The 23,669-nt window shown below is 48.0% G+C and overlaps 1 protein-coding gene across 4 annotated transcripts in view; it reads right to left on the bottom strand.

Annotated features, from left to right (window-relative positions):
• Positions 1 to 1,668: 1,668 nt before the first annotated feature.
• The window catches only part of dcaf8 (DDB1 and CUL4 associated factor 8), a 31,433-nt gene continuing 9,432 nt past the window's right edge, over positions 1,669 to 23,669 (bottom strand). For all 4 annotated transcript variants that reach the window (XM_059972851.1, XM_059972852.1, XM_059972850.1 and 1 more), the window contains exons 3-13: positions 17,648 to 18,366; positions 13,808 to 13,948; positions 13,380 to 13,474; positions 10,483 to 10,593; positions 10,191 to 10,263; positions 9,944 to 10,001; positions 8,304 to 8,411; positions 7,330 to 7,460; positions 6,568 to 6,687; positions 2,759 to 2,875; positions 1,669 to 2,675 (exon numbers count right to left, since the gene is read on the bottom strand). In XM_059972851.1, coding sequence (XP_059828834.1) covers positions 2,559 to 2,675; positions 2,759 to 2,875; positions 6,568 to 6,687; positions 7,330 to 7,460; positions 8,304 to 8,411; positions 9,944 to 10,001; positions 10,191 to 10,263; positions 10,483 to 10,593; positions 13,380 to 13,474; positions 13,808 to 13,948; positions 17,648 to 18,366 — 1,790 coding nt within the window. In that variant the 3' untranslated portion in view covers positions 1,669 to 2,558. The remainder of the gene's footprint in view (positions 2,676 to 2,758; positions 2,876 to 6,567; positions 6,688 to 7,329; positions 7,461 to 8,303; positions 8,412 to 9,943; positions 10,002 to 10,190; positions 10,264 to 10,482; positions 10,594 to 13,379; positions 13,475 to 13,807; positions 13,949 to 17,647; positions 18,367 to 23,669) is intronic.

Genomic DNA, 23,669 nt, shown 5'->3' with positions numbered 1-23,669 from the left:
AACATTTGACAAGGTCCCTCATGAGAGACTCATCCAGAAAGTCATGAGGCATGGGATAAGTGGAACCTTGGCTGTTTGGATAAAAAATTGGCTTAAAGGAAGAAAGCAGAGGGTAGTTGTGGAAGGAAAGTATTCTGTCTGGAGTACGGTGACTAGTGGAGTTTCACAGGGATCTGTCCTGGGACCCCTGCTATTTTTGATTTTTATAAATGACCTGGATGTAGAGGTGGAAGGATGGGTGAGTAAGTTTGCCAATGACACGAAGATTGGAGGAGTTGTGGATGGAGCTGTAGGTTGTCGAAGGTTACAAGAGGATATAGACAGGCTGCAGAGTTGGGCAGAAAAATGGCAGATGGAGTTCAATCCGGACAAGCGTGAGGTGATGCATTTTGGAAGGACAAACCAGAAGACTGAGTATAAGATTAATGGTCAGTTACGTAAGAGTGTGGATGAACAAAGGGACCTTGGAATTCAAATCCATACATCCCTCAAGGTTGCTGCACCGGTTGATAGGGTAGTTAAGGCGGCCTATGGCTTCATTAATAGGGGGTTGAGTTCAAGAGTAGAAAGGTCATGTTGCAACTCTACAAATCTCTGGTGAAACTGCACTTAAGAGTATTGTGTTCAATTCTGGTCACCTCATAATAGGAAGGATGTGGAAGCTATGGAGAGGGTGCAGAGGAGATTTACCAGGATGTTGCCTGGATTGGAGAACAAGTCATATGAAGCAAGGTTAGCAGAGCTGGGACTTTTCTCTTTGGAGCATAGAAGAACGAGAGGGGATTTGATACAAGATTATGAAAGGCATAGATAGGGTGGATAGTCAGTACCTGTTTCCCAGGGCACCAATAGCAAACACAAGAGGGCAAATGTACAAAATTAAGGGAGGGAAGTTTAGGGGAGACATCAGGGGTAAGTTGTTTGTTTGCTAGTTTTTTTTAAAAAAACACAAGTAGTTGTGAGTGCCTGGAATGACTTGCCAGGAATGGTGGTGGAGGCCAAAACATTAGAGGTATTTAAGAACCTCTTGGACAGGCACATGGAAGAAAGAAAAATGGAGGGTTATGGGGTAGTGTGGGTTTAGTACTTTTTTTTGTAAGGATTATATGGGTCAGCACAACATGGAGGGCTGAAGAGCCTGTACTGTGCTGTAGTGTTCTGTTTTTTGAGTGGTGAGTCTGTGGAATCCGTTGACACAGGCAGCTGTGAAGGCCAAGTCTTTATGTATATTTAAGAGAGGTTTTAAATATATATTTAAATAATCAATAATTGTTGATTATTCAGGGCATGAAGGGATATGGGGAGAAGGCATGAGATTCTGGCCAAGAGGAAAACTGGATCAACCATGATGAAATGGTGGAGCAGACTCGATGGGCCAAATGGCCTCATTCTGTTCCTCCATCTTATGGTCTGGGGCGACACTTATATATTGATAATAAAGTTTTCTTTGAACTTTGAACAATTAGGGCATCTATCTCTCCGATAGGGAGTGTGCTCATGTCCCTGCCTCTCCAGCTTCACCGAGTGCCAAACACCCTATTTCAAATGTGCACTCTTCCCCTCCTCTGCAAGTTCCCTCTCCTCAGCCCTCCGCCACCCAACAGTCTAGTCTCCCTACAAACTGGCAAACCCCAGTGGAAGGGATCAACGAACACGCAGGAACATGGGTCACTCAATGCAGTTTTTAATTGCGGTCTAAATCCAAATCCATCAAAATCGAGAACGGGCAAAAACGCAGAAAGCAACAAGCTATACCTGTCACGGCATCTGTAAAGCATTTCAAATCCACCAGTCAATTGCAGTTCCTCCCCCCACCATCTCAAACTGCAGGCTCAACAGTGGGGATACCCTTCACCTCCAACATGGCCTAATGGGGGAAGTGGGGTGTGGGGAAGAGGGGCAAGAAGAGGGCAGGATACTTACCCCATCTCCCAAACTTTTAAACAGACTCTCAACATAGAACTTTTATTTGTTTAAAATATTATTCCCCACCCTCCCACCCACCCAAAAATCGGCCAGTTTTGCAGGGACGGAGGAATCTGTAGATATACAAAACTTAGAAAGTTGTCAATCAGAAAAATACTGCGGCAATTTGCACAGGTCAGTACTGGAGTGAGTGCATGTGGGGGAACAGAGGGAAACAGACACAAAGACGCAGAGAGAGAGAGAGAGAGAGACAGACAGACATACAGAGGGGGAGACATGTACACACACACACAGACACAAAGAGAGAGAGACAGAGACAGACCAGAAAAACTGGAGAGCAGGGAAACAGATGTACAAGATGCAGGGACACATGCAGACTCGTGCCACCCCATTGTGAGAGAGAGAGAGGGACAGAAACAAGAGGAGTCTGGGTATGTTGATGCCATCCATGGGTCTGGTTGGTGTTCTCTCTTTCCATCACCCAGTCAGCTTTGCTTCTATCTGCTCTCTCTCAGTCTGCGTGTCTCCCCGCCCTGGTCAAGCGGTGTGGCTGCCTATCCCCACCCAGGCTGCCCCCCCTCCCCCCATCAGTCTGAGCGGCGTGTGGGCGCCCCCGAACCACAGCTCCTTCCTCAGGAGGGCATACACTGCACCCGATCGGGGCCATCCTCTTCTTCTTCTGACGTCTCTGAGGAGCTCGACGTGTCGTCGGATTCATCCTCTGGTGCTGAGATGGGTTCCCGCCGACGCTGTTAGGATGGAGGCACAAGTTAGAGAGGCAGGTGACTTGCGGATGATAGTGACCCCAACCCTCCCATGGCCCTGAGCTCACCTGCCGGTGTCTCCGCTGACGCAGGTGATGCATGAGGAACCAGAGCATGTGACTGTCGAAGAGCTCGGTGTGACGCAGGCAGTCTTCGTCACGCTCACGCTTGTTTCGTTTGATGACCTACGGAAAGAGCAAGGAGGGAGGAGGAGCAGGAGAAGCGAGAAAGTTTTATCTGGCCAAATGATCAGAGGTGTAAGCAGAGCGGCAGGCTTCAGCAAGAACAGGCGGAGGTGCTAAATAAGTTTTGTCTATTACTAGATAGCTAGTGCAGTAAGAATGGATCCAGACTAACTGGGATGTTCTTTGTGTGAGCTCTGGTGGACTCCAGGCTCCCCGACAACCTCACCTGCAGCTCCCTGGAGACCGTGTCAGGGAACTGGAGCTGCATCTTGATGACCTTCAGCTCATCCGGGAGGATGAGGAGGTGGTAGACAGGAGCCACAGGACGATACCTGCGTGACTGTCAGGAGGGGGAAGGGAATAGTCAGCCAATGCACAGAACCCCGGTGGCCAGTCCCCTCAATATCAAGTACACTGATTTGAGTGCTGTTGCCTTGGGTTGGTGGGGGGGGGGGGGCGCATCGGAAACAATCTACTGGGGGGTGGGGGTGCAGGGTCAGGCACATCTCAGATCCAGTTTACAGGGGAAAGGTGAGCAGCAAAAGTCATGGCACATATTAATAGCAACAACATAGATAGGAAAAGGGAGAAGGTCCTGAAGAGAGAATTTAGGGAGTTAGGCAGAAAGCTGTGAAGACAGACCTCCAGGGTAGTAATCTCTCAAAAGGACAGGCAGCTAGACATAGAGGGAGGAGTGGTTCTGTTGGCAAAAAATTTAATCAAATCGTTAGAAAGAGGTGGTATGGGATTAGAAGATGTACAATTCTTGTGGGAATAGTAATGAAACTACAAGGATAAAAAGACCCTGATGGGAGTTACTGTGGCATGCAAAAGTTTGGGCACTCCGGTCAAAATTTCTGTTACTGTGAATAGCTAAGTGAGTAAAAGATGACCTGATTTCCAAAAGGCATAAAGATGAAACATTCCTTTAATATTTTAAGCAAGATTACTTTTTTATTTCCATCTTTTCCAGTTTCAAAATAACAAAAAAGGAAAAGGGCCCAAAGCAAAAGTTTGGGCACCCTGCATGGTCAGTACTTAGTAACACCCCTTTGGCAAGTATAACAGCTTGCAAACGCTTTCTGTAGCCAGCTAATAGTCTTTCAATTCTTGTTTGGGGGATTTTCGCTGATTCTTCCTTGCAAAAGGCTTCCAGTTCAATGAGATTCTTGGGCCGTCTTGCATGCACTGCTCTTTTGAGGTCTATCCACAGATTTTCAATGATGTTTAAGACTGTGAGGGCCATGGCAAAACCTTCAGCTTGCGCCTTTTGAGGTAGTCCATTGTGGATTTTGAGGTGTATTTAGGATCATTATCCTGTTGTAGAAGCCATCATCTTTTCATCTTCAGCTTTTTTTTTCCCCCCCACACAGACGGTGTGATGTTTGCTTCCAGAATTTGCTGGTATTTAATTGAATTCATTCTTCCCACTACCAGTGAAATGTTCCCTTTGCCACTGGCTGCAACACAAGCCCAAAGCATGATCAATCCACCCCCGTGCTTTTCAGTTGGAGAGGTGTTCTTTTCATGAAATTCTGCATCCTTATATCTCCAAACATGCCTCTGCTCATTGCGGCCAAAAAGTTCTATATTAACTTCATCAGTCCACAGGACTTGTTTCCAAAATGCATCAGACTTGTTTAGATGCTCCTTTCTAAGTCTCTGACACTGAATTTTGTGGTAAGGATGCAGGAAAGGTTTTCTTCTGATGGATCTTCCATGAAGGTCATATTTGTGCAGGTGTCACTGCACAGTAGAACAGTGCACCACCACTCCAGAGTCTGCTAAATATTCCTAAAGGTCTTTTGCATTCAAACAGGGGTTTTGATTTGCCTTTCTAGCAATCCTACGAGCAGTTCTCTCAGAAAGTTTTTTTGGTCTTCCAGACCTCAATTTGACCTCCACCGTTCCTGTTAACTGCCATTTCTTAATTACATTACGAACTGAGGAAATGGCTACCTGAAAACGCTTTGCTATCTTCTTATAGCCTTCTCCTGCTTTGTGGGCATCATTTATTTTAATTTTCAGAGTGCTAGGCAGCTGCTTAGAGGAGCCCATGGCTGCTGATTGTTGGGACATGGTTTGATTCAAGGTATTTATAAAGCTTTGAAATTTGCATCACCTGGCCATTCCTAACGATGACTGTGAACAAGCCATAGCCCTAACAAGCTAATTAATATCTAAGATCTTGGTAAAAGTTATCTGAGAACTCAAATCTCTTGGGGTGCCCAGACTTCTGCATGGTGCTCCTTTCCTGTTTTTCAATCCAAAATTGTACAAAACAAAAATAATACACTAATCTTGCTTAAAATGTTGAATGTTTCATCTTTAACTTAATGAATTTTGGAGATCAGTTCATCTTCTACTCACTTTAACTATTCACAGTAACAGAAATTTCGACTGGGGCGCCCAAATTTTTGCATGCCATTGTATATACAGGACTCAGAGCAGTAGCCAAGACTACAAATTACAGCAGGAGATAGAAAAGATGTGAAAAGAGCAATGTTATGATAGTGGTGGGGGAATTTCAATATGCAGGTAGATTGGGTAATGACAGAACTGACTTGAAGGGCTGAATGTCTTTATTCTGTTTTTATTTCTTATGAGCCTTTGGAGCCTTGCTGCCCACGTCAGCACCCAAGTGCTCACCACTCCATCATCTCAACCTCAGGGCATTCACAATCCCTCTGGGAATGTCGTCTACAAATTCCTACCTCACCTGATCTCGACACAGGGTGTCCAGCCTGTGTCTCCAGTTCTCCCCAACGGGTAACTGTACAGATGTGACCTGGATCAGGGTGGTGGGGGTGATGTGGACAGAATCCTGGGAGAGCAATGGTCTGGCCAGCCCTGACTGTAGGAGGAGATGTTTTCCAATCACTCCGGTGAGGAGTGAGTGCAGCCACTGGACCCCAGCTCATGGAACAGCAGCTTAGATTTGAAACCCTCATTGGCCAGTTCAAACCTTCATCCACTACTGATGACTGGCAGAGAGATGAAGTGAGGTGCAGGGATCACAGAGAAAGGGTTAAGTATAACAGCCAGAGGGGGGTTAGAGACAGGGGCAAGTATAACGGCCAAAGGAGATCAGAGACAGGGGCAAGTATAACAGCCAGACGGGATTATAGAGACAGGAGGTTACCAGACAGAAAGGGTTGGAATTATGCGGGCAGTGGGCTAATTAGCCCCCTTGTGATTTTTGATCTCGCCACTTGAGATTCAGTTTCACGTGACCCTGCCACTTTGATCTGGCCCACGCTTTCATTAACCAGGTCCAATACTTGCCTTTGTTGAATCTTGTTCCCCTTGACATAGGATATCCAGTTTGTGGGGGTTTAGCAAGGTTTAATAGGGGCGTGTTTAGGGTTTGTGGGGCCAAAGCCAGGGTTAATCGGGGAGTGCCTAGGGTTTGTGGGGGTGTGTGTCCCTTTTGGACTTTAGGATTAGGTTTGTGTGCTGGGCTGGTGGGTGCTTAGGGTTTGTGGGGGTGTGCGCCCCTTTTGGACTTTAGGATTAGGTTTGTGTGCTGGGCTGATGGGTGCTTAGGGTTTGTGGGGGTGTGCGCCCCTTTTGGACTTTAGGGTTAGGTTTGTCAGGGCTGGAGTTAGATTCTGGGAGCTGGAGGTGAATGTTGTGAACAGCGAGCTGAAGGAAGGAATGTTCTGCGAGGGGAAGAGTCGACAGGTTCTCACCTCAGAAAGTCCCGTCAAACCGTTGCCTGACTCTGAGGTGGGGGCCCAGATCTTCACATCGTGGTCGAGTCCACTGGTAGCCAGCACGGGGAGATGGGGGTGGGGTTCCAAACAGTTCACCTGCCCAGGGGAGAGAGAGAGAAAACATCAGCTTGAGGTTCCAGCATCCCAAAGCTGAGGGAGGGGTGGGTTTGTCATGACCTCCACCCCCAAGGAGAATTGTTGGTCAGGTCTGAACGGGATGGGAGGGCAGAGGTGTCCAACTTCCGAGGGGAAGATGCTTCTTGTCTACGTGTGAATCTCAGTCAACCAGTTCGACACTCCGCAGTGCCCCAGACACCTGGGGGCTGACAAGTTTCACACAGCTGAATCCCAGTGAGGGACCACAGACCCCAAGATCTGGAGCGAGCACGTCAGCTGGAGGAAGTCATCGACCGTGGCAAGCTGATGTGTGGAACACAGCAATCTCCAGTTTAACCCGCGCCTAATCACAGGGCAATTTACAATGACTGATTAACCTACTAACTGGTACGTCTTTGGACAGTGGGAGGAAACCGGAGCACCCAGAGGAATCCCATGTGGTCATATGGCGAGAATATACTAACTCCTTACAGACAGCGCTGGCATTGAACAGTGCCTCGCCAACTGCTACTCTACGCGGCGCCTGTGCTTGATTCACAGGAGAAGGTCCTGCCCAGGGTATCTGCCTCCCCATTTTCAAGCATACACAGGCACTCGGTGTCTCCCGCCTCCTGTACTCACCACTCCCCCCTTGTCTCCCTCCATAAACTGCACGATGCGACACGACAGCTTCTCCCACAGGAAGATGTGGCCACAGTCACTGCCGCTCACCACAAACTCGCTCTTTGGCCCGTAGAAGTTCACACCTTTCACTGGGTGGGCAGAGGCACAAACATGGTTAAGTCAGGACAGTGGGGTGGTAAGTGTGAGCTAGCCCTGCTCCACCCTGCCCCCTTGGCCACTGGCCATCACCTTCATCCTGTGCTCCCTCGCTCTCATCAGCTCCGTCAATGGGAGTGGGCTCCACCAGCAGCTTCCCCGATTCCCTCCTCCTCCAATCTGCACCCAGGACTTGTACAACATACAGCACAGCACAGGCCCTTCAGCCCATCATAGTGTGCTGACTTTCTCCCACACAGCCCTCCATTTTTCTCTCATCCATTTGCCTAGCTAATGTCCTTAAACTATCAACCCTGGCAGTGCATTCCATACACCCAGAGTAACCTACATCTCCAACATACTTCCCTCCAACCACCTAAAAATTATGCTATTTCTTGGGAAAGCCCCTGGCTGTCCACTCAATCTCTGCCTCATCATTTTGTGCACCCTGTCAAGTCACTTCTCAACCTCCTTCACCAAAGAGAAATCCCTGAGCTTGCTCAAACTGTCCTCATGCTCTCTAATCCAGGGAGCATCCTGGGAATTCTCTCCTGCACCTTCTCTAAAGCTTCCACATCCTTCCTATAATGAGGTGACCAGAAATGGCCTCGGACTGTGCTGGTCGTTGACACATTTCACTGTATGCTTCGATGTATGACAAATAACAGCAGCAACAGATTCTGACAATATCTATCTGAGCTGAAACATTACCTCGAACCCTACCTCATTGTTGACAGGTGCATCCAACCCAATCACCTGAGTTATAACAGATATGTTGCAGGCTGAGACAGACAGAGAGAGAGAATACAGGAGGGAGGGATGGAACGGCTGCTTACCTGTGGCATTATTCCGGTGACCTTTATAGCGCTTGACGTAATCAGCTCCATCGCTGTGAAATGAATTGAAGAGGTAGATGTCCTCATCGTTGTAACTTGCTAACAAGTCTGTGGAAGGCAGAAAGACCAACTCACTGAATGGAAGCAGTTTAACACCAAGAAGTGACCCGCCTGTCAGACCTTCCGGACTCTCTGCCAACGCATACCTGTTCTTAGTATAGCTGTGATGCTCGTGAGCAACAGAGATTTACAGAAGGATGCAGAGGTCCTTGACAAACTTGGTCCCAGGCAGCTGCTATGTTACCAACAAGTTGCTTCTAGGACTACTGGTCTGCCAGCACATCGAGTTGTCCGACCAGGAATGCTGCTGACTGGCACATTCCAGTCTGCAGGAGCATGTGCTGAAGCTCAGTGTGGCCAATGCAAAGGCCCTGTTGGGTAAGGGTTACAGTCTAAAGTCCATCAGCCAGTGGACAAGGAGGGGTTAAATCCTGGGCAAAAGCCTCTCAAAGATGGCCCACTGTACAAAGAAGGTGCAAAGACCGTTAATGCTAACAGTGTGCAGGCTGAATACTCCGAACACTAAGGGAGCCATGCACTTCTTTTGTTAAGATCTTGGATATATTTTATGCATTTGATTTTTTAATATATAGTGGATTCCAATTAATTGAGCCATTGGTTAACTGAGACAGCTGTTTACTTTGGACTAACTAATCGACAAAATATCCGGGATTCCGTTTGTTTATTTGGGACACTATGCTGCTTAATTAAGACAGGAGACTGTTAATGAACAGTTTCTAACTAGCATCAGTCACGTACACTTGAGTGGCCATTAGACACTACACCAAGCTTAGAGTGAACAGTTTTTAAATAGCATCAATTATGTGTGCTTGTGTTCAAAATGCAGCGATTTTTGTCACTGTTGGTTGGCAAAAAATAAGCAGCAAGACAATTCAGAACTGTTTTGCTCACTGTAGTTTCAAGCATCCCAGGCTTGGAGATGTCAGAAATGGCCAGAAGTGAAAATGAAAGCATTTCACTACTTCAACAAATTAGTAACCTCAACGAATTAAGGTATCATCAATAATTTTGCATGTTACAATAAAAATGAAGATTTGGAGGATGCAATCGTCAAAAGGATTATATGATGGCAGTCCATTATCTACACTAAGATGTGTGCTGACTTTGTTTATTTACAATCAGTCAATCTAACGAACATGGCAGTGTACACTGGATGAATTCTTCCATCCATGACTACTGGGAACTAACAGTTTTAAAGCGCAGTAGTTGGATTGACAGCATTCTAATTTGTTCTGTATTTCATTTGAATAATTTGTTGGTCAGTTAAATGATAACTGTCTTTTTTAAAATACCTTTTTAACTATTTTCATGAAACTTCAACTAACTGGGGCAGTCGCTTAATTGGGCCAAAAAGTACTGGTCCCGACGTGTCCCAGTTAATCGTGATCCACCGTATATTTGGAAGTAAGAGAGACTTTGTCACTTCCTGCCATTAGAAGCTTCCACCCCAAATTTGGCTCTTGACGGATATCACCTCCCTACCTGCCCTTGCCCCCAGTCCCATACTTCTCCATTGGAAGCCCCTTCCCCATGCCCTCCACCACCACCTGCCTGCTCACCTGAGCCATCGTGGCTGTAGACCAGACAGGTGATGTTGGCTTTCGAGTCGCTGTTAACCTGAGGACAAGAAGGGAAGTGTTGGAACCGTGGAACAAGTGGAAACAGGGCAAAGGAGGAACGACAGAGAGCATACACCCTCCCTCAACCACAAACCCTGCATGCAGGTAGAACCCAGGAACACAACTATTCATGCATGCACACCGCTCGGAAAGGCAGAGACAGAGCACAGAGACAGCAGATCATTACCAGGTGGTGGGGGCAGAATTTTTTCAGGACACCATTGTTCTCGTTCAGGTTAATTTTGCGCTGATCGTAGATCCTGCAATAGGAACAGACATGTGAGCAAGAGGGTGAGCACACCAAGTCGGTCGATGTGGGGTGGTGTGCAAGCAAACGAGAGGGCACGTGGGGAGAGGAGGAGGTTTTAATGGTTGAGCAGTCGGCTTCTGAGACTGCACAGACTTGGACTCCAGCTGACACCACAGCCACCTGGTTGCTCTCCGCCCCTCCCACCCTCCATCAATCGCCAAGGCCCCACCTGAGGAACTGGTCCCGGCCTCCCACTGCGAACTGATGCGTGTTGGAAGGGTTAACGTAGATGGTGTACAGGCCCACCTTCTTGTCTTTCTCCTTGGTCACAACCAGTTTGCTGGAGGGAGGGAGACACAAGACAAAAGAGCAGAATTAAGCTATTTGGTACAAAGTCTGCTCCACCCTGCCATCCTGGTTCTCTCCACCCCATTCTCCTGCCTTCTCCCCAGAACCTCTGACACCTTTGCTTTAAATATACTCAATGACTTGGCCTGCACAGCTGTCTGTGGCAATAAATTCCAAGATTCACCACCCACTGGCTAAAGAAATTCTTCCTTAACCCCGTTCTAAAGGGATGCTCTCTATTCTAAGACTGTGTCCTCTACTCCTAGAATTCCCCACTATAGGAAGCATCCTCCCCACATTGACTCTATCTAGGCTATTTGAATATTCAACAGGTTTCAATAAGATCCCCCCTTATTGTTCCAAGCTCCAGCAAGACCTGAATGGTTAAACAGCTTACAAGAATTCCCACAGATCACCTTTCCCCGAAGCATGGACCCCACTCTCCATCCCTCCCACAGCGCTACACTCCTCCCCACACCAGCCCACTTCCCCAACTTAGCCCCAGCCCTCAACCCCAGGAATTCACAACATTCTCTCGCCCAACAACAAGTAACAGGTACTTGTTACCCCACTTCCTGGTTACCCAGTTTACTCTGGATACTGATAATCGATATATGTTAGTCTTATACACAGTGAGTCTGAATTCAGTGGTGGGCAAGTTATTGGAGAAGATCCTGAGAGGCTGGATTTATGAGCATTTGGAGAGGCATAATATGATTAGGAATAGTCAGCATGGTTTTGACAAGGGCAGGTTGTGCCTTATGAGCCTGACTTCATTCTTTGAGGATGTAACAAAACACATTGATGAAGGCAGAGCAGTGGATTTCAGCAAGGCATTTGATAAGGTTCCCCATGCAAGGCTCATTCAGAAAGTAAGGAGGCATGGTATCCAAGGAGACCTTGCTTTATGGAACCAGAACTGGCTTGCCCACAAAAGGCAAAAGGGTGGTTGTAGATGGTTAGTATTCCGCATGGAGGTCGGTCACCAGCGGAGTGCCTCAGGGATCTGTTCTGGGACCTTTCACTTTGTGATTTTTATAAACAATCTGAATGAGGAAGTTGAAGGGTGGGTTAGTAAATTTGCTGATGACACAAAAATTGGGAGTGTTGTGGATAGTCTGCAGGGTTGTCAGACATTACAGTGAGACATCGATAGGATGCAAAACTGGACTGAGAAGCGGCAGTTGGAGTTCAACCCAGATAAGTGTGAAGTGGTTTATTTTGGTAGGTAAAATTTGAAAACAGAATAAAATATTAATGGTAAGCCTCTTGGCAGTGTGGAGGATCAGAGGGATCTTGGGCTCCATGTCCATAGGACACTCAAAGCTATTAATGGTGTCGTTAAAAAGGCGTATGGTGTGTTGGCATTCATCAAATGTGGGATTGAGTTCAAGAGCCGTGAGGTAATGTTACAGCTATTTAAGATCTTAGCTAGACCCCACTTGGAGTACTGTGTTCAGTTCTGATCACCTCACTGCAGGAAGGATGAGGATACTATAGAGTGTGCAGAGGAGATTTACAAGAATGTTGCCTGGATTGAGGGGTATGCCTTATGAGAATAGGTTGAGTAAACTCGGCCTTTTCTCTTGGAGCAATTGGGGAGCAATCAGGTCTCTTGACCTGATTGAGGTGCATAAGATGAGAGGCATTGATCGTGTGGATAGTTAAGAGGCTTTTTCTCCAGGGCTGAAATGGCTAGCATAAGACGACACAGGTTTAAGGTGTTGGAGAGTAGGTACAGAAGAAATGTCAGGGGTAAGTTTTTTTTACTCAGAGTAGTGAGTGTGTGGAATGGGGTGCCAGCAACAGTGGTGGAGGTGGATATGATAGGGTCTTTTAAGAGACTCCTGGATAGGTATGTGGAGCTTAGAAAAATAGAGGGCTATGGGCTACCCAAGGTAATTTCTGACATGTTCGGCACAGCTTTGTGGGCTGACGTGCCTGTATTGTGCTGTCGGTTTTCTATGTTTCTAAAAAAAAAGTGAGGTGGTGTCCAAGGGTTCAATGTCCATTTCGGAATCAGATGGCAGAGGGGAAAAAGCTGTTCCTGAATTGCTGAGTGTGTGCCTTCAGGCTTCTGTACCTCCTACCTGATGGCAACAGTGAGAAAAGGGCATGCCCTGGGTGCTGGAGGTCCTTAATAATGGACGCTGCCTTTCTGAGACACCACTTCTTGAAGATGTCCTGGGTACTTTGTAGGCTAGTGCCCAAGATGGAGATTAGGCTAGATTTACAATCCTCTGCAGCGGCCCCCAAATACAGCCTGTCAGAATGCTCTCCACAGTACATCTATAGAAATTTTTGAGTATTTTTGTATTTTTCTTCCCTCAGGCTGTGAGACCCTGCCTCCACCTGTTTACTGATTACCTGTGCCACACACTACATGTGATTTTGGTAGCACAGTAGTGTAGTGGTCAGCAGAGCGACTTACAGTACCGGTGACCCCAGTTCAATTCCCGCCACTGCCCTGGAGTTTATATGTTCTTCCCCGACCACGTGTTTCTTCCAAGTGCTGCAGTTTCCTCCCAGTGGGTAAGTTAATTGGTCATTGTAAATTACCCTGTGGTTAGGCTAGGCTCAAATCTAGGGACTGTGGCTCAAAGGGCCCATTCACAGCTGTACCTCAATAAATACATTTTGAATTATATTTCGTAACATTTTATTTTATGTACTGTGTGTGATAAATGTTTTGTGAGTACACTGTGGTCCACAAGAATGTTCTTTCATGACAATAAACCTGATGGGAGATCCTGCCCACCCTCTCTGCCCAGCACTCACGAAGCTGGACGCTCCTGGCGCAGGTCGATGGTGAAGACCACGGCGTCCTCTCCTGCCGACAGGAAAGTGCAGGGTGAGTCGGGCTCCAGCGCCAACTGCGGGCACAAGAAAAGCAACTGATGACAGGCTCCTCACCCACCCTCACACCCCTTCCTCATGTCCCCACTGCCCGCCCAGCCTCTCCACAACCCTCCCACTCCCTGTGTCCCCCCATTCCGCCCAGCCTCCTCACATCCCCCCCCCACTCCCTGCATCTCCCTCCTCCCGCCCGGCCTCCCCACACCCCGCCCACTCCCTGCATCCCTCCTCCCGCCCAGTCTCCCCACATCCCCCCCACTCCCTGCGTCCCCCCCTCCCACCCAGCTACTTCTGAACCTTATAATATATGAGCAGAGAGAGCTGGGAGGAAGAGCAGAGGGATCACTGACCTTGTGCGCAGAGCCCTTGTGCTGGGCCACTCGCTTGGTGGACTTGCAGCACTCAGTGGCCGAGAGCTCAGCAACACGGATCTGCCCGTCTCGGGCACACATGGCCAACGTGGAATCCCCACTGTTCGGCAGGAACTTGGCCTGGAGAGACAGAACCAGAGCAACTCTGGAATCAGGCAGCACAGACAGCACGCCACACAACCCCCTGCCCCACAGCTTCCAAAAGGACCAACTCAAAACCTGAAACTTCTATGGATTCATAGTGGAGACTGGTTACACCACGATCTGGTATGGAAATACGAGAATGGAAAAGTGGTGGATACAGCCCAGCCTGCCCCATCCCAGAGCGCTGTAACAAGAAAGCAGCATCCATCATTAAGGAGCCCCATCATCCAGGCCATGCTCTCTTCCTGCTACTGCCATCAAGGATTGAGCATGCTCCCACACTGGCAGGTTCAGGAACAGTCCTTTGGTGTTAAGCTCCCATCTGCAACCTTTCAGACATGACTCAGTGACACCCACAATGTCCTACAGACCGATCACTAATGCAGCCCTGCATTCTTCGCCCTTTTGAATTTTGCCTCTGTGATACAATTTAACTCTCAGCTCTGTCTGCATTTGTACCCAATCATTGACTTGTCCTTCTGTACATTTATGATACACCCTTCATCTGCTTGTAAACCTGCTGGCTCATCCTCAGCTCTATCATACTGGTTCCTGTCCCACTGCCATATTAAACCACTCCCAAAAGATCTACTAAACCTGCCCTCAAGAATATTGGTTCCCCTTGGATTCATGTGCAGTCCAACTTTTTTTGTACAGGTCCCACCTGCCCCAGAAGAGGTACCAATTATCCAGAAATCTGAATCCCTGCCCCCACTCCAAATCTTCAGCCACACATTTATCTGCTCCTCATTCTATTCCTATCCTCACTGTCACATGGCACAGGCAGCAATCCTGAGATTACTACCTTTAAGGTGCTGCTTCTCAGCTTCCTTCCTAACTCCCTGCATTCTTTTTTCAGAACCTCATCCCTTTTTCTTCCTATGTCATTGGCACCAATATGTACCACGACTTCTGGCTGCTCACCCTCCCTTTTCAGGATATTGTGGATGCATCCAGAATTCCAACCAATTTGTCAGGCAACATTTTCCTTTGAGGAAACTATGCTGGCAGGGCTATTTTATCATGTGCCTCCAAGTACCCTAAGAGCTTATCCTTAATAATTGACCCCAACATCTTTCCAACCACTGAGTTCATACTAACTGGCCCCTAGTTTCCTTTCTTCTGCCTCTCTCCCTTCTTGAAGAGTGGAGTGACATTTGCAATTTTCCAGTCTTCAGGATTGATGCCTCCACAATCTCTACAACCACCTCTTTCTGAGTGCTGGGGTATATAACATCTGGTCCAGATGACTTGTGCACCTTCAGAGCTTTCAGTTTCTCAAGAACCTTCATGATCCCAATACCTGGAACTTCCACCATACTGCTGGTGTCTTCCACAGTGAAGACTGATGCAAAATATTTATTCAGCCCGTCCGCCATTTCGTTATCCCGTTACTATCTCTCCAGCATCATTTTCCAGCAGTCTGATATCCACCCTCAGCTCTTTTTTTTTAAAAAAAAACTTTATGTACCTGAAGAAGCTTTTGGTATGCTCTTTAATACTATTAGCTAGCTTACTTTCATATTCCATCTTCACCTTCTTAATGTCTTTTTTAAGTTTACTGCTATTGGTTTTTCAAAGCTTCCCAATCCCCTAACTTCCCATTAATCTCATATGCCCTCTCATCGGCCTTTATGTTTTGCTCTGACTTCTCTTGGTAGCCATGGTTGTGTCATCTTTCCTTTAGGATACTTCTTCCTCTTTGGGATCCTGTGCCTTCTGAATTGCTTCCAGAAATTCCAGCTATTGCTGTTCAGCTGTCATCCCAGAATCAATTCTGGCCAACTCCTCTCTCATGCCTCTGTAATTCCCTTTACTCTACTCTAATACTGATACATCTGAATTTAGCTTCTCCTTCTCAATTTCCGGGTGAATTCAATCATATTATGATAATTTTCCCCTAAAAGTTCTTTGACCTTAAACTCTCTAATCAATTCTGGTTCATTACATAGCATCCAATTCAGAACAGCTGATCCTCTAGTGGGCTCAACCATGAGCTGCTCTAAAAAGCCATCTCGTAGGCATTCTAGAAATTCCCCCTCCTGGAATCCAACCTGATTTTCCCAATCTACCTGCTTATTCAAGTCCAACGTGACTATTGCACCATAGCGCTTATGGCATGCATTTTCTTTCTCCCGTTGTAATTTGTAGACCACATCCTTACTGCTGTATACAACTCTCATCAGAGTCTTTTTACCCTTGCAGTTCCTTAGCCCCATTCACAATGTCACCTCTTTCCAATGATTTCATTTTTTACCAACGGAGCAATGCTGCCCCCTCTGCCTTCTTGCCTGTATCCTTGGACATTAAGCTCCCAGCTATAATCTTTCAGCCATGATTCAGTGACGCCTACAACATCATACTTGCCAATCCACAACTGTGCTACATGTTCAGCAACCTTATTTCGTATACTGCATGCATTCGGATACAACACCTTTTAGTCCTATATTCACTCTTCGATTTTGTTGCACCATGCTCCCAATTTTGACTTCCAACTTTGTCTGAGGCCTTACCAACATCTGCCTCCACAACCTCTCCACTATCTGTCCTAGCACTCTGGTTCCCACCCCCCTTCAACTCCAGTTTAAACCCCACCATGCAGCATTAACAAACCTTCCCAATAGGATATTAGTCCCCTTCCAGTTAATGTGCAAACCATCCCCACCAAGTGTACAGTCCCACCTTCCCTGGAAGAAAGCCTAAAAACTTATGGCCTCCCTCTAAACTAATTCCTTAGCTACGTATTAAACTGTACAATCTTCCCATTTCTGGCCTCATTGGCACATGGCACAGGTAGCAATCCTGAGACCACAGCCCTCAACTTCAAGTCAAGTCACTTTTTGTTGTCATTTTGACCATGACCACTGGTACAGTATCCAGTAAAAAGACAACGTTTTTCAGGACCATGGTGCTACATGATGCTACTTATGTGCTGATGCACATGGTGCTACTTAGCGCACAACTCCCTATGGAGAACCTTGTCACTTGTCCTAACCATGTCATTGGTACCTACATACACTCTGGCTGTTCACCCTCCCACATAAGAATGCTGAGGACTTGATCCGAGATACCCTGACCCTGGCACCCAGGAGGCAATGTACCATCAGAGAATCTCCTTCTCATCCACAGATCCTCCTGTCTGTTTCCCTACAAAAGCTGGAGTAAAGACAACATTGACTGTGCCCTGTGACACGCGCAGACACTAGCACCCCTCTGTTGTGTGAAATCCAATGCACAGGTTGTAACTGGGGGCAGAAAACACCAATAAACTGGTCAGTAAGTTAACTACTGACAAGACGAGACAGACACTAAATATTCAGTGAACAATTCAAGTTACACTCCGTTACAAATAACTAAATTGAGCACTCGAAGTGGCAGGACAATTTAGGCAGTAAGCATTCAGTAATCCCCTTCAATTACAGACAGTAACAAATACTCATCTGCAGTGTACATCCTGGCCCTCCTTACCCCCACTGTTCACTGTTTCCACAGCCCGACCTACGGTGACCCAAGAGCAAGAGGCCACACGTAGGTTTAAGCTCTGTTGGTGCCATGATGCTATCAGCTAAATGGCAGCCAGTGGAAGCACTGCAATGCTCCCACCCCCAGATAGCACAGTTGAGCAGCTTTCGATGAACTGACACATACTGCAACACCCTTCCAAGCCACCCTCACCTGAAAGACATTGCTCTTGTGGCCACTTTCGAATTCGAGGACGGGCTTGCGACGAGCCCAGTCCCAGATGACCACCTTGAGGTCGTCGCTGCCGCTGGCCAGCCAGGTGCCACGGCGGTTGAAGTGCAGGGTGTTGACACAGCCCGTGTGGCGCTCTAGGCCATGCTGCAGGCGCAGGCGCTCCACGAAGGCCCGGGCGCCGCAGGCCCGGTACATGAAGGCTCGGGGATCACGGCCAATGGCTCGCCCACCTAGGGCAGGGGCTGGGCACCAGGTGGGCCGGGGCAGGGCCTCCACCTCTGAGTTGACCCAGCGCTCCAGGGCTGCCTCCTCCTCGGAGGAGTCTTGTTCCCGCTCGGCTTCGCTGCTCGCTCCCCGTTTGGGGCCACGCCGTCGCAGGTGGCCAGGCAGGTCCACCCGCCCCTCCTGCATCTTGCTCTCATCCTCCTCCTCCTCGTCCCCCTCCTCTTCCTCGATCGAGTAGTTGCCGGTGTCTCCCAGGGACTCAGTGTCATGCTCATCAGAACTGTCATGGCGGGCTTCCCGCCGGCTGCCGTCTCCAGCCCCCTCCCGACTGCCTCGTCCCTCGTCCTCCTCCTCTGCTTCCATCAGCTGCTCCTCCCCAGTGAGGCTGAGGCTCAGGTCTGACGCCTCCACCTCGATGCCCGAAGAGTTCTCCCGGGTCTCCTCTGTGTCTCCTGGGCTGCTGCACAGGCTGCCTGCAGGTGGGGAAGGGGTTGTGGTGGAAGAGAGAGAAAAGTGATGTTTAGTGGTACATGTCCTGGGGAATGTTGTTTCGTTTGGCTGTATATATGTACAGTCAGATGATAATAAATGTGAACTTGAAATAAGTCAGCTTTTCATAGCAAAGGTGAGGGGGGGGGGGGGAAGAAAGAGAGATCGGGGTGAATATTATTTCACATTTTTTGTGATTTCAACTACCTGAAAGCTTGACCATTTCTCATTTGACAGGATCTGTCAGAGCTGAGGTGGGGGAGGAGTGTCTCCAGATTTTTCAGTATTCACCACTGTGATGCATTTGGGTTTCCAGAAGGCATTTACCATTTAAAATGACACAGAGGTAACGCCAGAGGATTGGAGACTGGCAAATGTTATCTCCTTGTTCAAGAAAAAGAGTGGGACTGTGGAAGCTTTAGAGGGGGTGCAGAGGAGATTTAGCAGAGTGCTGCCTGGATTGACAGCCTGTCTTTGAGGACAGATTGAGTGAGCTTGATCCTTTCTCTTTGGAATAAAGGTAAATGAGAGGTGACTTGACAGAGGTGTATAAGATGAATAGAGACATAACATAGATCAAGTGACAGCAAGACTTTTTCCCAGGGCAGCAAGAGCATGATTTTAAGGTGGTTGGAGAAGTATTGGGTAGGGGGAGGGGAAGAGGGACATCAGAGGCAAGTTCTTTAACACAAGGAGTGGTGAGGGCATGGACGAGCCAGTCAGTGGAAGAGATATCTGCCTTAGATCACCACATGAATGACAAAGTTGGAGAGCTGTATAAGAGGGAAGGGCTAGATTAATCAGCTCTAGAAAATTCAGTCTATAAAGAAAGGCCATACCTTCTCTGTTAGCTCAAATCAGACTGGAAAGCCAAACACATATACATACAAAACAGACCCGAGAAAAGCAGATGTGGAGTGAGTGGGTAGATCACTCTGCTGGGGGGGGGGGGGGGGGGTAGAAGCAGATGTGGGGTGGGGGTGGTAGAAGCAGACGCGGGGAGGGGGTGGTAGAAGCAGACGCGGGGAGGGGGTGGTAGAAGCAGACGCGGGGAGGGGGTGGTAGAAGCAGACGCGGGGAGGGGGTGGTAGAAGCAGACGCGGGGAGGGGGTGTGCACTAGACAGGTAGGTGGACGGAGGATAAATGGTCGGCTCCATAGGAGGGAAAGTGAAATTAGTCTTGGAGTAGGTTAAAGGTCAGCACAACATTTTGAGCTGACAGGCCCATATTCTGCTGTGTTCTAATCACTATCCCTCTGTATCAACGCCATGGTGGCGACTGTCTGTTGTATCCGATGATGACAGGAAACCTGTGCAGGGGAGTAAGTGGAAAAGCCATTACACTGGGACAGTTCCACTCTCTTGCCTCAAGTCTGAGTACAAGTAGTCGCCACAACGGGTGTCATCCTGTGCTCATCACAACCTGCTCTCTCCATGGAGTGGCGCAGAATCTACCTTCGTGGCTGTTGGATCTCACTGCAAATCCCAGCCGAGTTAACCAGGGAGGAATTTCTGAGGGACAAGATCGACCATCACTTGGATAGTCATGGCTCGGTCAGGAATAGTCAGCATTGTTTTAGTGGGAGATCATGTCTGACAAATCAACAAGACCCAAGTTAGTATCATCAGCAAACTTGTTAATTGTGCCATGTACAGTCACATCCAAATCAGTTACATAAATGAATAACAGAGGTCCAAACACAGATCCCTGAACACCGTACAAGTCACGGACCTCCAGAATCAACCTTCATCCTCTGCTTCCACTCATCAATTCTAAGCATCCCGCCAGCTTCTCCTGAATCCCTTCCGATATAATCTTCTAGATGGACACCCACCTATTCCGAGGCTGTACCCTTTGGTCCTAGACTCACCCACTCTGAGAAACATCCTCTCCATGTCCACTTTACCGAGCCCTTTGAATATTTGATAGGTTTTCTTTTAATATGGACCTTATCAGAGGCCTCACTGAGGTCGTTATAGACATCCACTGTCCTATTTGTCTTGTTGATAGTAAGGGAGGTCACAATCAACTACAAAGAGATCTTGATCATCCAGGGAGATGTGCTGAGGAATGACAAATGAATTTCAATGTAGCTAGGTGCAACACCAATTATGTTGGACAGTTAAGACTATGACTTATAAAGTGAATGGCAGAGCAGTGATGAGTGTTGTGGAAAAAACAGACAGACCTGGGGGCTTGAAATGCACTGTTCACTGAAAGGGGTTGAGAGAGGTGACAGAGTGGTAAGGTAATGTTTCATCATTTAGCAGCATGGACATGATGTTGCAGTCACTGTTCAAACCAGACTTAAAGAGTTCTGTGTACAGTTTTAGTCAGCTTGTTACAGGGAAGACATGGTCAAGCTGGAGGGGGTTACAATGGATATTGCCTGGATTTGCTGGCCTGAGTTACAAGGAGAGGGTGGCCATGCAGAATTTTTACTTCCCAGAGCACAGGAGAATGAGGGATATCCTCAAAACAATTCATAAAGTTCTGACGGATATGGTGGATGTTCATCGTTTTTTCTCCCAGGGTTGGGGAGCGCAGAACTAGAGAGCAAAGATACAAGATAAAAGGGTTGAAATTTAAAAGAGACCCAAGAGGCAGAGGGTAGAGAGTACCTGGAATGAGGTACCACTACAACATATAAGAGGCATTTGGACAGGTACTTGGGGGGAGACTGGGGATTATCAGCAACTAAGACCATCAGGGAGGACGCTGTGGGTGCGACAAAAGGCCTGTTTCTGCACTGTTTTACTCTACAAGTTTGGAATTCTACAGGGAGAGTAGGTGATTCACAGGGCAAGTTGGCCATTAGCACAAAGGAAGGAGAGTTAGCAGTAGGGAAGTCTTGTTACAAATGCACTGATCATGGGCGAGACCTTTCCTGGAACTCTCACTCCAGTTTTACACAGAACATTACAGTGCAGGCCCTTCAGCCCACAATCTTGTGCTAACCTTATAAACTACTCAAGTGCAAGTTCAAGTTTATTGCCACCTGATTGTACATATTTACAACCAAACAAAACATTCTTCTGGACCACAATGCACCCACAAAGCATATAATTACACACAGCACAAAAACATCACAAATAGGTTAATAATTCAAAATGCATGTAGTGCACAGCACAGGAAAACAAAACAGTGCAGCCAGCAGCTGATTGTCCTGGAGACAAGACCTCAGTGGTGGCAGGGTATTCATTAGTCTCACAGTCTGAGAAAACAGCTGTGGATCATAAGCATTCCCTCCTACTCAGACCTCCATTTTTCTTTCATCCATGTGTCTATCTAAGAGTCTCTTAAATGTCTCTAATGTATCTGCCTCCACCACCACATATGGCAGGGTCATTTAGCACCCTGTAAAAAAAAATCCCCTTATTCTTTTCTTCAAAACACCTTAAGTTGATGCTCCCATGTACTTCTGCCCTGACAGAGAGCCTCTGCCTATCCACTCTGTCGAGGCTTCTAATCATCTTGTATCTCTATCCAGTTACTGCTCAGGCCTCTTCAGTCCAAAAAGAAAAGGCGTAGCTCACTCAGCCTCTCCTCACAAGACGAGGCAGCGTCCTGCTAAATCTCCTCTGCACCCTCTCTAATCCAGGCAGCGTCCTGGTAAATCTCCTCTGCACCCTCTCTAATCCAGGCAGCGTCCTGGTAAATCTCCTCTGCACCCTCTCTAATCCAGGCAGCGTCCTGGTAAATCTCCTCTGCACCCTCTCTAATCCAGGCAGCGTCCTGCTAACTCTCCTCTGTACCCTCTCTAATCCAGGCAGCATCCTGCTAAATCTCCTCTACACCCTCTCTAATCCAGGCAGCGTCCTGCTAACTCTCCTCTGTACCCTCTCTAATCCAGGCAGCATCCTGCTAATTCTCCTCTGCACCCTCTCTAATCCAGGCAGCGTCCTGGTAAATCTCCTCTGCACCCTCTCTAATCCAGGCAGCGTCCTGCTAACTCTCCTCTGTACCCTCTCTAATCCAGGCAGCATCCTGCTAATTCTCCTCTGCACCCTCTCTAATCCAGGCAGCGTCCTGGTAAATCTCCTCTGCACCCTCTCTAATCCAGGCAGCGTCCTGCTAACTCTCCTCTGTACCCTCTCTAATCCAGGCAGCTTCCTGGTAAATCTCCTCTGCACCCTCTCTAATCCAGGCAGCGTCCTGCTAACTCTCCTCTGTACCCTCTCTAATCCAGGCAGCATCCTGCTAATTCTCCTCTGCACCCTCTCTAATCCAGGCAGCGTCCTGGTAAATCTCCTCTGCACCCTCTCTAATCCAGGCAGCGTCCTGCTAACTCTCCTCTGTACCCTCTCTAATCCAGGCAGCATCCTGCTAATTCTCCTCTGCACCCTCTCTAATCCAGGCAGCGTCCTGGTAAATCTCCTCTGCACCCTCTCTAATCCAGGCAGCGTCCTGCTAACTCTCCTCTGTACCCTCTCTAATCCAGGCAGCTTCCTGGTAAATCTCTTCGACACCCTCTCTAATCCAGGCAGCGTCCTGCTAATTCTCCTCTGCACCCTTTCTAATCCAGGCAGCGTCCTGCTAATTCTCCTCTGCACCCTCTCTAATCCAGGCAGCGTCCTGCTAATTCTCCTCTGCACCCTCTCTAATCCAGGCAGTGTCCTGCTAATTCTCCTCTGCACCCTCTCTAATCCAGGCAGCGTCCTGGTAAATCTCCTCTGCACCCTCTCTAATCCAGGCAGCGTCCTGCTAACTCTCCTCTGTACCCTCTCTAATCCAGGCAGCTTCCTGGTAAATCTCCTCTGCACCCTCTCTAATCCAGGCAGCGTCCTGCTAACTCTCCTCTGTACCCTCTCTAATCCAGGCAGCATCCTGCTAATTCTCCTCTGCACCCTCTCTAATCCAGGCAGCGTCCTGGTAAATCTCCTCTGCACCCTCTCTAATCCAGGCAGCGTCCTGCTAACTCTCCTCTGTACCCTCTCTAATCCAGGCAGCATCCTGCTAATTCTCCTCTGCACCCTCTCTAATCCAGGCAGCGTCCTGGTAAATCTCCTCTGCACCCTCTCTAATCCAGGCAGCGTCCTGCTAACTCTCCTCTGTACCCTCTCTAATCCAGGCAGCTTCCTGGTAAATCTCTTCGACACCCTCTCTAATCCAGGCAGCGTCCTGCTAATTCTCCTCTGCACCCCTTCTAATCCAGGCAGCGTCCTGCTAATTCTCCTCTGCACCCTCTCTAATCCAGGCAGCGTCCTGCTAATTCTCCTCTGCACCCTCTCTAATCCAGGCAGCGTCCTGCTAATTCTCCTCTGCACCCTCTCTAATCCAGGCAGT

The sequence above is a fragment of the Hypanus sabinus genome, chromosome 6, assembly GCF_030144855.1.
Source record: "Hypanus sabinus isolate sHypSab1 chromosome 6, sHypSab1.hap1, whole genome shotgun sequence".
Lineage (NCBI taxonomy): Eukaryota > Metazoa > Chordata > Chondrichthyes > Myliobatiformes > Dasyatidae > Hypanus > Hypanus sabinus.
Note: the sequence above shows the minus strand (reverse complement) of the source record. Positions and strands in the feature narration are given on the sequence as shown.